This window comes from Salmo salar, chromosome 02 (assembly GCF_965601325.2).
Source record: "Salmo salar chromosome 02, fSalSal1, whole genome shotgun sequence".
In the NCBI taxonomy this organism is placed as follows: Eukaryota; Metazoa; Chordata; class Actinopteri; order Salmoniformes; family Salmonidae; genus Salmo; species Salmo salar.
Window position 1 is genome coordinate 49,292,365 of NC_138292.1, and position 12,898 is coordinate 49,305,262.

The 12,898-nt window shown below is 42.7% G+C and overlaps 1 protein-coding gene across 1 annotated transcript; it reads right to left on the bottom strand.

Moving 5' to 3' along the window:
- Window positions 1–2,342, bottom strand: LOC106584694 (uncharacterized). Its single transcript, XM_014170208.3, has 2 exons — window positions 2,282–2,342; window positions 1–2,039 (listed from the first exon to the last, which is right to left on the bottom strand). Exon 2 carries the CDS (start codon window positions 2,023–2,025, stop codon window positions 1–3), a length of 2,025 nt encoding a protein of 674 aa, XP_014025683.2. The 5' UTR covers window positions 2,026–2,039; window positions 2,282–2,342.
- Between the last annotated feature and the right edge of the window lie 10,556 nt (window positions 2,343–12,898).

Genomic DNA, 12,898 nt, shown 5'->3' on the forward strand with positions numbered 1-12,898 from the left:
CTACTGTACCTTTTTTATTTTCACACTCAGGACTGTGTGCCTTCTTCTGCCAGTGTATGTTTGACCTGGCATCTGTGGTAGGCCCTTGGTTGCAAACACAGTGGAAAGGCAAGCCCTAGGTGACAAGCCCTTGGTTGCAGAAATGGTGGAATGGCCCTTTGGTACAGTGATGTTTGACTGACAAGTTGGCCAATCTTCATAATTTACTTTGCTGCTCACTACACATGGTTGTGTTTGACTCTCAGGTTGACGGTGGGAACCTGAGTCTACTTCAGGGGAGCTGCCATTGGTCTGATTTGAGATCAACAGCAGGGTCTCTTGCACAAGATGAGCAACAATGAAGTAGCTGAGAGCCTCGTCTTGGGCATCCAGGGCAGAGTTTAAATTGTAGCCCATGAGGTTAATCTGAAATTGCAGGCACTCCAGAACACGGCCGCAGATTAACTCAATGGCCTGTGGATGGCGGCAGACGTCACAGATAGTCTCATCAGCACATACTGTTACCCCTGGAGACTCAGACAGCTTATTTATAGCACTATGAAAAAGATCCTGAGCATAAAGGTAGGGCTTCTCTTCCATGGGCACGTTAGGACAAATCTCCTGCAGCAGTCTGGAAATGATCTCCCACACAGCCTTGCAGTTCACTATGCACTCACTGGCAGATTGAGCAGCAGCAAGCTCAGGTGTGAGTTGTCTGTTACTGTGGCTTGTAACAGGGCAGTCATCTTTGTGGCTGGTTTGGTCTGGGAGATATGTGGAGTCTGACTCCTGTTCTGAGAAGTGCTTGTACACTTGCTTTGCCACTACATCAGCCAGTGCTGTGACTACAAGCTTCCTTCTGAGCTTGAGAGCGTCTTGCAAAGCTGCAGCTGAGCCAGTTTCCTTTACCATCTTCTTATACACTAATCTGGCAGCTTTCTCCAGATCTGTAAGGGAGGGTTTGCACCATTTTTGCTGGTGCTTACCTACTGGAATCGTCAGCATGGCTGTGTTAGTGAAGAGCTCCACCATGACTGCATCCATGAGATCTCCGGTCATATCAGTGGAGCATCGACTCTGTGGCCCATTCCAGGTGCTGTCTGGTGACCGACAGTAAGATATGAAGTCTAGGATTCTGAGGACAAGATCTTCAGAGATGTCTGAGTCTGCACAGGACACCCAGGTAGAATTTGTGTCCGTTCTGGGGCCGGGTGAGATTGGACTATCAGTGTGATCGACACTAGTGTGATAGACAGCCCCAATCTTGCTGGTTACTTTGGACACCTCCAGAGAGATTGAGCTGGCAATCTCTTTCACCATGTGGCCCAAGGATACAGCCTTCCACAAGCTTTCTTGGGAACCAGTGCAGGAAAGCAATTCTTTGTGAACACTCTTGGCCACCTGATGTTTATAACTAGATGGGAGGACCAGAGACTCATCGGTATGTAAACCAAACAGGTCACTTGGGGTGTTCTTTAGCTCATCCACCACATTATCAATGAGGTCCAAAGCTGTTTCACTCAGGCCAGGAATCTGGGTGTCTGGTTGGGTACCTGTCTCATCATAATAGATTTCGCCTATTAAGCAGGTCACAATATCCTCAATTGTTTCAACTTGCTGAGCGTGTTGATTCTCAAGAAAATAAAATAGACTGATGTCATCTGGTGTCATCTGTTGGACCCTCACACTCTGCCGGGCTGACTTTGTCCTGGGTTGGTTCTCAAGTACATTAAACCATCCTGCCTTGTTGCTACACTCAGGTGTTTGTGGGGCAGTTGTTAAGGTTGGCTCCTTATTAGCTGGAGATTCCAGGGGCTTCAATGCACTTTTAATTCGCTCCTTGGCTCTCTGGGCCCATACGGGTGTCTCATAGTGTTTGGCCTGTGACTGGCTGGGTTTTCCCTCATTCTGGGTGGCTCTGATGTGAGGCTCCTGTTCAGTGTGCACAGCGGTCTTGACTGGTGACGTCTTCCTAATAGACCTTCTCATACTGCTGGCAGCCTTACTGTGCCAGGGAAGCTCAGGTTTCACGCATTTAGACCACATGATCCTTTTCACATCTGAAAAACACAGGGGTAAGTGAAACGTAATCTGTGGTGTTGAAGTCATACAACATGGTGACCAAATGGCCAGTCAGTCATTTTTGTCAATTGAGTATCTCTGTGACTGGCCAAAGAATGACCACCAAGCCAATAATCTTCTTTAACATGACTAGTGTACAGATCATGACAATGTTGCGGCTGCGATAGCTTCTATTTCTATTTTGTTTGAAAAATGCCTTCAGTGGATACATTTCTCTTACCCTCAGGAAAAAATGATCCAGTTATTGATAACCATCACTCTCTGTTATAATAATGCCACACTGACAAACCGTTTCTATGATGTAATAGTGATGTAACAGTCGCTATCTTTATGGTACCAGTACACGTGATGTAATAATGCATCAGTATTTATCCAAATCTCTTTGGTCACTTTCAAATAAACTACCAGTTTCATTTTTTAAGTATATTTTTGATTAACCAAATAGTTTATAGGAAATAACATTGTAGCCTTAATTTAATAAAAATGTAATTACTACTGATCAATGCCCACATGTTTTTTTGTGTGATCAATTACTGCTCAATGCTCACAACGTTTGATGTTTTTCAGTTAACTTCCATTCCATAAAAGCAGCCTATTTGAACACCTACATAACATGAATCATAAAAGCATAGACTACAAATTATTAACATGGAACAGGCGCTAATAGATATTTTATTCTCATACTTACATATCTAATTTATATTGAGGGAATTCATTCTGTACTTATTAGTAAATTAGTAAAAGGTTAATGTGAGTAAATACGCTCAAGACCGTGAACCCACTCTCCGAGGGATATGCAAAAAACAAATTTCCAATTCACACATGCGTATTAATACACACTTGTACATGTGTGAAATAGGAAAAATATCAGCACCCACCAACCCTCTGCATAAAGGATACATTTGCTCTACAAAAACTGAAGCTGTGGTAGGCCTATGTAATAATATAATTTGGTTGGTCAGAAAAGTGCCTCGCCAATAGAGAGGCGCTAGCTTTTTACCTTTTAAATAAGATGATAGTTGTGGACTTACCTGTGTTGCTTGTTGAGGCCTGGGGAGAGTTATCCCACAGCAAAGAAATCATCACAGACTTGGTCACAACATCACAGAGTGAAGGTGATGAATCATTGAGCTCTTTGTGTTCATCTACACCAGCATACAGGCACCTCCCCTGATGCCTGAAGTCCAGACTGATCAGCAGCTCAGCGTCACCACTCTAGGAAGGCTGCATTTCGCTCAAAGCACTCCCTACTCTGACTGACATGAGAGGATGTCCGGTAGCTTGCACTGATCCATCACCTTCACAAACTTCTCCACTGTGGACTTGAGTAAGTACATGGAGGATATTGGCAGCTTTGTATGTAGTTTCGCTGACAGGTATCTGTAGTACGACTGCAATCAGTGTCAAGGGCCAAGGCCCGTTTGTTCTCAGGGTCCACTGCATTGTTTGAGGTATTGTCTTGACTTCAGACAAAGGATGTCTTGCTTCCTGGTTACACTCCTTTGTGTGTCCATGTGCAATAGGGGACAACGCCTCTACTGTAACTCTCTGTACAATGATGTCTATGCTATTTACATAAGGCTGTATCACTAGGATATTTTACATACATTTAAGGCTATATCACCAGGTTTTAAAATCTTTGATATGAGATGCAGGCTGGAAGTTCCCTTTCCATCTTGAGGTTTGTGGATCGCTCACCATATGTCTCCTTCAGAAGAGATGTAGCTGACTTTGAGAGCGAGTCCCGGAACTTGGCCAGCTCTGTGCTAGTCACGCAGGGAATTAGAGAGCAGGTGAGCTGTTTTATTTATAAACTTTTATTTATTCAGGGTAGCCCAATTGAGACCAGGGTCTCATTCCCAATGGTGACGCGATGTTTACTAGGTATCTTTGCATTGTCTTTATGGAGGTGAGTCTCACTTGTGTGTTTGAATAAGGTCTAAGATATAGAGGAGGATACATGGTCAATAGCCTTGGGCCCATACTGACTAATGTCTGACCCTGGACCTTTGAGTGTCTGCAAGATTTCTTCAACAAAATCCTGAGCTTCACATGGAAAACCAAACTCTGTTTGTTCCCTTGAATTACTCAAACTCCTGACTGATTATCTTTTTTAGCTTTCCAACAATGTTTTGAAGTATTTCCTCTGACACCAATTCAATTTGAGACCCTGATAAGTCTGTCGGAAGAGATTCTGGGTTTTTGGAAGACAATGCTCAGACAAGGTTCTTGATCTCCATGTGACTTGAGCAAGCAGCTGTTTTACCACCAGAGGTCTCCACGAGCTTATTCAGAACCACAGATATGATGTCGGAAGCCAAAGAAGAGAGCACTCTCCAACTCCTTACAGCACACATGTAACGGCTGTCTTCTGTAGAAATGGACCAAGGCGCAGCAGGTATGTGAATACTCATCTTTAATAAAAATAAAGGAGTAGAGCATCCACTTAACAATTCAAACAATATATACGACAGGAACAGTTTTGCAGGCACACAACACGCAGTGCAAAAACAACTACCCACAAAACCAAGTGACAAACATACTCCTACATATATGACTCCCAATCAGGAACAACGATCCCCAGCTGTTCCTGATCAGGAGTCACAAGACCAACACAGAACAATCACACACACAAGACTGCCACGTCCTGACCCCAAAACTACAACAACAGCTCCATCTGCTGGTCAGGACGTGACAACACAGGGAAACTTTTGGGCTGCAGTGGTTGGATGGTAAGTTCAGCGATGGGGTGTCTTCACTGGACCTGCCAAATTTTGCCACAACCTTTTCGAGGACAGCCCTGACTGGCTTAATTGAGATCCTTTTCATCTTTAGTTTGAAGTTCTCTGATATTCCTTGACTCCTATTAGAAGCATCTGTCTCAGAGGAATCCCTCCTCACATGATCATCCAGCTTCTCCAATGCAGTTTCAACAATCTCTAGAACAAGGATGCCCTCCACCTGCTCTTTGCTGTCCACCCCGTTTGGATATCGCCCTGATCTATCTTGCCAGGAGGCATTTTGATCTTCTGGAATGTACTGTGAGCTACCTTGACTGTATGCTGGTGTATTTGGAAACCTGACAACACAAGATCGCTACCAATGTCTGTGTGGTGTCACTTCTATGATTTTCATAGGCTCATTCTTCAGTTCACTTACACCTTCGTCCTCAGTATTTTACTCAATGTTCTGCAAGATAACACTGATGATTTCATCAGCATAAGGTTCAATCTCACCGAGTGTCAGTTCTTCTTTCAACAGTAGGGTTGTAGGAGAGGTCATATTGGAGGAATGTCCTTCCCTGTAGCTCAGTTGGTAGAGCATGGTGTTTGCAACACCAGGGTTCTGGGTTCGATTCCCACGGGGGGCCAGCACAGAAAAAAAAATGTATGAAATCACTACTGTAAGTCGCTCTGGATAAGAGCGTCTGCTAAATGACTAAAATGTAAAAAAAAAATGTAATGTCTGCCCAGAAGTTTGCAATTAGAGCTGGGGTCCTTATGTTTTGTCTGTGGTAGGCCTGGCCACCTGACACACAACAAAGTGCCTCGTCTGAGGTCAAAGGAACAGGATGATTGGCTGGATGACCTGCTAGATGACTGGATGGAATACTCAAACTCAGCCATAGAAATTACCTCAATTCCCTCCTTGGCAATCATAGAGCTAACCTTCTCCAGCATGGTTTACCAGCTCATTGGACATCAAGTTTGTCCTGGACATGCTTATGGGACATACATGTTGGCTGGGGCTCGCCTCCCTATCAGAACTGTCAAGATCGCTTTCATATGTATTCTCTGTCTTTGTTTGTGCCCTATGTACATCAATTATGTTCTCAGCATTGTTGCCTTTAGGGCCAGGCTCCATAATAGCATTGACATCCCTGGGCTCTCTACTCACGTTATGTTTTGTTTTGTTTTTTGTCTCCTCTGACATATTAGTAACATCATAGGGCGGCAGGTAGCCTAGCGTTTAGAGCATTGGGTCAGTAACTGAAAGGTTGCTGGTTCGAATCCCAGCGCAAAAAAACTGATGTGCCCTTGGGCAAGGCATTTAACCCTAATTGCTTAGGATAAGCGTCTGCTAAATTACTCAATTGTAAATCCTTCACTGCCCTCCAGATGACCCCCCAAACGATGCTCTCAGACTTTTTTTCAGAAGACTGGATTTTGGTGACTCCATGGAAGAGCTAGTGGAAGATCTGTGTCCTACTGTTCTCATTTTATTTTATTTTTGTATTTTTATTTTATTTTATCTTTATTTATACAGGTTTTTCTCATTGAGATAACATCTCTTTTCCAAGTGAGACCTGGTCCAATAGCAGCAGAGGGAACAATGTTTCAGACAAAACAACTTACATACACTAACACAACATTAAACAAAACTATAAAAACACACATACAGTACAACAATTACATATTACCTTAAAAACACGAAACTCTTGACTAAAAACAGCTGTTCTAAAGACAATTACACTCTTCTGTGATATATACATCGATCAAGTGTTTAAACTCCACCAACGAAACTAGATCATCAAATTTTAAAATGTTCAGGAGAGAATTCCAGGACCATGGAGCTAAGTAACTAAAACTATTTCTACCATGACCTGTTCTAATTTTTGGTACTGTTCGAAGCAAATGAGAATGGGACTGTAATTGATATTTATTTACCGACCTGACTAAAAAAGAACAGAGATAAAATGGCATTTTACCCAATATGGCCTTATAAATCAGTGTATACCAGTGTTTAAGCCTACGCAAGGTCAATGACGACCAGCCAACAGCGCTGTAGAGATCACAATGATGTGTTAGACGTTTTTGATTTGTAATGAACCTGAGGGCTGCATGATACACTGAATCAAGTGCTCTCAGGGTAGTGTTTGGGGCCTGCATATATATAACAACACTAAAATCTAAAACCGCCAGTAATGTAAATCGTACCAGCTCCTTCCTGGCCTCAAAAGAAAAACGAGCCTTATGCCGGTAATAAAAACCTATTCTCAGCTTGAGCTTCCTTATCAAGTTCTCTACATGCACAGTGAAGCTCAGCTTGTCATCAACCCACACACCCAAATATTTGTACACTTTAACTTGCTCTATAGTATGTCCAGCCAATGTAGCAATGACATGATTAATAACATGCCTGGCATTTGAAAATACCATGCATTTTGTTTTACCTGAATTTAGAACCAGCTTTAAATCATACCGATTCTGTTGTATGATGTTAAATGCTCTTTGGGCATTTTCAAAAGCTAAAGATAAACTACTACCACTTGAATAAAGAACAGTATCATCTGCATAAAAATGAACATCCGCTGTTTCAATAAGATCCCCAATGTTGTTGATATACAAAATGAACAACAGTGGGCCCAAATAGAACCTTGCGGAACACCTGAGCACATCTCTATGGACTTACAACCATCTGCCATTACACATTGTGTACAATTTGATAGATAATTTATAAACCAATCTAGAGCATGACCAGTAATTCCACAACATTTTAACCTTTGCACTAAGACAGCATGGTCCATGGTGTCAAAAGCCTTCGACAAATCAATAAAGACACACAATGTAACTTCTTATCAAGAGCACAATGGATGTCATTTAAAACCTTCAATGTTGCTGAAACAGTGCTGTGGCCAGACCTAAAACCTGATTGCATTTAATTTAAGATGTTGCCCTCCAGACAGGAGTTCCAAACTACCAGAATGCTTATCCTGCATTGGAGGTGATGGGACATGGGGAGGGTACTGTAGGCCAACACAAAACGAGGCAGGGTCTTCATAGTAGTTGAAGTCATACAGCATAGACATTTCTCCAGAATAAGTAGTGTTAGGTGGTGTGCTATGCTTGCACTCATAACTCTGCATGGTGGATATCGGATTCCTATTCACTTCCTTCATCACTAATACCTAAGCATTGTATTTGCGACAAATCATTCACTAAACCTCAACTAAATCTTGTAACGAATAATGTCGAAATTGAGCAAGTTGAGGTGACTAAACTGCTTGGAGTAACCCTGGATTGTAAACTGTCATGGTCAAAACATATTGATACAACAGTAGCTAAGATGGGGAGAAGTATGTCCATAATAAAGCGCTGCTCTGCCTTCTTAACAACACTATCAACAAGACAGGTCCTACAGGTCCTAGTTTTGTTGCACCTGGATAACAGTTCAGTCATGTGGTCAGGTGCCACAAAGGGGGACTTAGGAAAATTACAATTGGCTCAGAACAGGGCAACACGGCTGGCTATTAAAATGGGGAGCTAAAATTAATGATATGCATGTCAATCTCTCATGGCTCAAAGTGGAGGAGAGATTGACTTCATCACTACTTGTTTTTGTAAGAAGTGTTGACAAGCTGAATGCACCGAGCTGTCTGTTTAAACTACTAGCACACAGCTCGAACACCCATTCTTACTCCACAAGACGTGCCACAAGAGCAAGAGTCCCCAAGTCCAGTTCACAGTCCCCAAGTCCAGAACAGACTATGGGAGGCGCACAGAGCTACATAGAGCTATGACTACATGGAATTCTATTCCACATCAGGTTACTGATGCGAGCAGTAGAATCAGATTTTAAAAAACAGATAAAAATATATCTTATGGAACAGCGGGGACTGTGAAGAGACACAGAAAGGTACAGACACGCACGTACATTGTAATATTGTTGTATGGTGGTATTATACATTTTGTATTGTAGATATGTAGTGGTGTAATAATGTTATATGATGTACTGTTTTACCTTTTGTTTTATTTGCAATGTAAGTGCCCTAATGTGTTTGGACCCAAGAAAGAGTAGCTGCTGCCTTGGGGCTTCCAAATAAATACAAAAAAATGCCACAATATTCCAGAGAATGGGGTACATAGTAATCTGTGTAGAAATTAAACATATTAGAGAGCAAATTAACGAACTGCCTCTTATGACTGTGTGAGTACAAGAACTTTAAGTATTAATACTAACTGGAAGTTAGTTCTGACGCGCATATATTTTTATATGAATCAATGAAAATGGCTTCAAATGCCAAATATGCAAAGAATATAAATCGTATTTACACATCTCTTTTGATGCACCTCTATTGGCTCCTCGTCACTGAAATATAACAGCAAATCAAAGTTTATGAAACAATAACAAGGGAGCATTTAGCTGATTTTAGTAAAATATTTTTCTGCTAGTGACTACTTTTAATGACCAATAACCCATTTTCTAATGAGTACTTTTTTTACATCGTTGCCATGGCGCTTAGTGACAAATTTGTTTTAAGTGTTTTTTATGTGCATTATTATCAATTATCAGCTTTTTTTAAAGCTAATCTAGTACTTGTTAGGGAATAGGTTAGGTAGTTAGGACAGCACACTACAGCTCACTACCACTTTCACACTCCATTCCTTCAGTGGGCAACAGCAACCTTATCTAGGTGGTGAGCCTGGTTGATAAGCACATCAGGTGCTGCCAATTAAGGATCGTCAGTCAGTGTCCCCGCTTGTGAGCCATGAGGCTGGTGGTTCATTTGGTGGCCATGAGGCCTTTTGTTTGGATTTTAAATCCTTAGTTTAGGCATGCCTGTTTGTTGTTTTCCTTTTCGTACGTATCTGTTTCCGTCACCATCTGAACATAATAATCCGCTTGGGCTCAGCCCGACCCAAAATAGGTCAAGAGAGACAGAGCTGCCCCTGGACCAAGTTAAGGTTGCTGTCTCCCTGGGTACATGCACTTTCAACACCTAGGCACTGATTTCTCACATAGATGCACATCTTAAATCAGGTTACAGACCAGTGAACTAGGCCTAAGACCCCTAGACTTAGCGAGTGTAACAATATTAACAGGGAAGTTAATCGGTTTCGTAACACACTGAATACAAAAATCTAGTCATCTAAACTGACCTTAAACTTGACAAGATAGTAGCATACTTCTCCAATCAACTAGCTAATTGTTTGGATTCAAATACTAGCCTAGATCTTCCTCTCATCTCCTGGACCAAAGACTAGGAAATGGCAGCATCTTTCCTCCACTACAAGGATTCCTCAGAAATGTTGAATAGATTAAAACAACCCTGTGCAAGGAGCTCAAGAACAGTCTTATGCAATACGGGATCCTACATAAAACACGCAGACGAAGAGGAATTTAAGTCTATTGTGTGCTCTCACAATGTGAACAGTACAGCATGTTCACCGAAGTTGGACAATAACGATCACTTGCCAGTTCTGCAGGCTAACCCTCAGTTAATTGACATCACCTACTTCAAGTTAATACAGTTCATACAGAGCACAGTGGACCAACCACAATGCAATATATGTTTCCACCAATACGTCCACACGTTTTGCACTCTACAATCCTTAACGAATAAGTCTCTTCTTCTGTAAGAGTTTTTCTGACAATGACTTTGACATCTGTCTCACTGAAACATGGCACAGAGACAGTGACTTTCACCATCTTAATGAAGAACCTCCGCCTGAATACAAATACATTGAAAAGGCGCAAGAGGCCTTGCTATTTTATACAGAGACTGCTTTATTTTAAACACACTGACTGTTGCTGATTTTCAGTTTTTTGAGTACCTTGCGTTTAAATGTATATAACCAAATCCTCTCACTGTTATTCTTGTTTACCACCCCAAAGACAAATACCTCTAATCTTTGAGTTTTCTGAACTAGTAACGTCTGTATGCCCCACCCTCTCCCACATTGTAATTTTGGGAGACTTTAACATCCATGTTGACTCACCCAAGTGCTCTGTGGCTGCTGACTTCTTTAACATGTAAATATTCCCACCCACAACTGTGGACATACACATTATCACTGGTGATGTCCCTGCCTCTGACTTGGATGTCATCGAGCGTCTCTTACCACAAGTCTCTGACCCCTCCAACTCCTCTCCACCTCTCAAAGAGGGCCATTAAATTCCTCAACCTAAGGAAACTCAACCCATCCCTTTTTGAGTCTGACTGCAGTGAGCTGGCCCTCGATCAACACATCCAGCCCACCTTTGAGTCTGACTGCAGTGAGCTGGCCCTCGATGACATGGTCAATCTGTATAACAGCACTCTGAGTAATACCCTGAACATCCTTGTCCCTGAAAAAACATGTGAAGTAACATTCCAATGTTCATCTCCTTGATTCACTGATGAACTGTGCAGAATGAAGACTCATTGCCGTAACTTGAGACATTGGAGAAAGGATGGCCTTACTGTCCACCTATAAAGACCACTAGGCAAGCTACTCTGCTGCCTTAAAAGCAGCACTATTGCCACGATTGGCAATAACACAGGTAACCCTAGAACCCTGTTCTCAACCATCAACTGCCTTTTTAACCCTTCAAACTCATGCTCTCCTGCAGCCTCATCTGAGCAGTGCAATCACTTCTCTGATTTTTTCAAGACAGATTGACACCATCAGGACAAACATCATGGCCTCTAAGACAACCTGCAACCCACCTCCTGAACCCCCAACCAAGACTGCCCCACCCCTCAGCAACTAATTTTCTCTGCTGTGCAGTCAATCATCTCTGAAATGAAGGCCACCACTTGCTCCCATAACCCTACCCCACATCCCTACTCAAAACCTGCTCATCTAGCCTGCTTATGTTTGTCACCACCCTGATTAACAAGTCCCTGCTGACCGGAGAGACACCATCAATCTTCAAAACCGCAGTCACACCCTTACTGAAGAAACCCAACCTTGACCAGGATATCCTATCCAACTACAGGCCCATCTCCAACCTCCCCTTCCTCTCCAATAGGAAGCAATGCATCACTATTGGAGAGTCCAGATCAGAGTAGTCTTCAGACATGCAGCATCCCACAGGGGTCAGTGCTGGGGCCTATCCTGTTTTTAATTTACATGCTCCCTCTCGGGCCAAATCCTCAGAGACTAACATCAACTGCTATGCTAACGATACCCAGGTTTACATTAACACCAAACTGGACACCATCTCTGCTCCAGTAAAACTCAGCAGCTGCCTAGGGCATGGATGCGAGAGAACTTTCTTCAGTTGAACAGTAGCAAGACTGAGGCTATGCTTATTGGGACACCCAAGCAGATCACCAGTGCTGGAAACATCTTCCCTACAATCAACGGCCAGGCCATCTATCGGTCCTCTCATCTCCAACCTGGGAGTCAAGTTTGACACTTTTATGTCATTTGATGCCCACCTAAAAAAAATATATATATAATTTTTCCTTCTAAAAAACATTGCCTGGGTCATACATCACTCTCCTAGACAGATGCAGAGAAACTCATCCATGCCTTTATCTTCTCTCGGAATGACTAACTAATCAAGAACAGTGCTGCCAGGGACCAGGACCAAGAAGTCAGACCATATCACCCCGAACCTGGTCCAACTCCACTGGCTACCGGTCAACTACAGGATTGACTTCAAAATCCTCCTGCTTGTATTTAAAGCCTTGAATGGACTGAGCCCAACCTACATCACTAACCTCACCTTATTGAGCCACCTTGCAATCTCCACTCCAGCCAATCCCTAACTGCTTCAAGTCCCCAAGACATGTCTCCGAACAATGGAGAACAGAGCCTTCTGCTCCTTTTACCCTCGCCTTTGAAATACTCTCCCTGTCCATCTGAACTTTTTTTTAAACAGGGCTTGAAGCCTAATTCTACAGACTCCATCTCATAGTCCTAGTCCCAATCTGAAATGTATTTAGCGCCATCCCACTATTGCTATTTTACCTGCCTTGATTCTAAATGTGTTTTATTGCGGAATGGCCGTGGATGTCTGGCCTTTTCTGTGCCTCCTTGAGGACTGACGGGAGATGGGGGACGGAGGACCCACATCATCAATAGAAACTCTCCGAGCAGGGTGGGATGCTGGAGCCTCAGACACC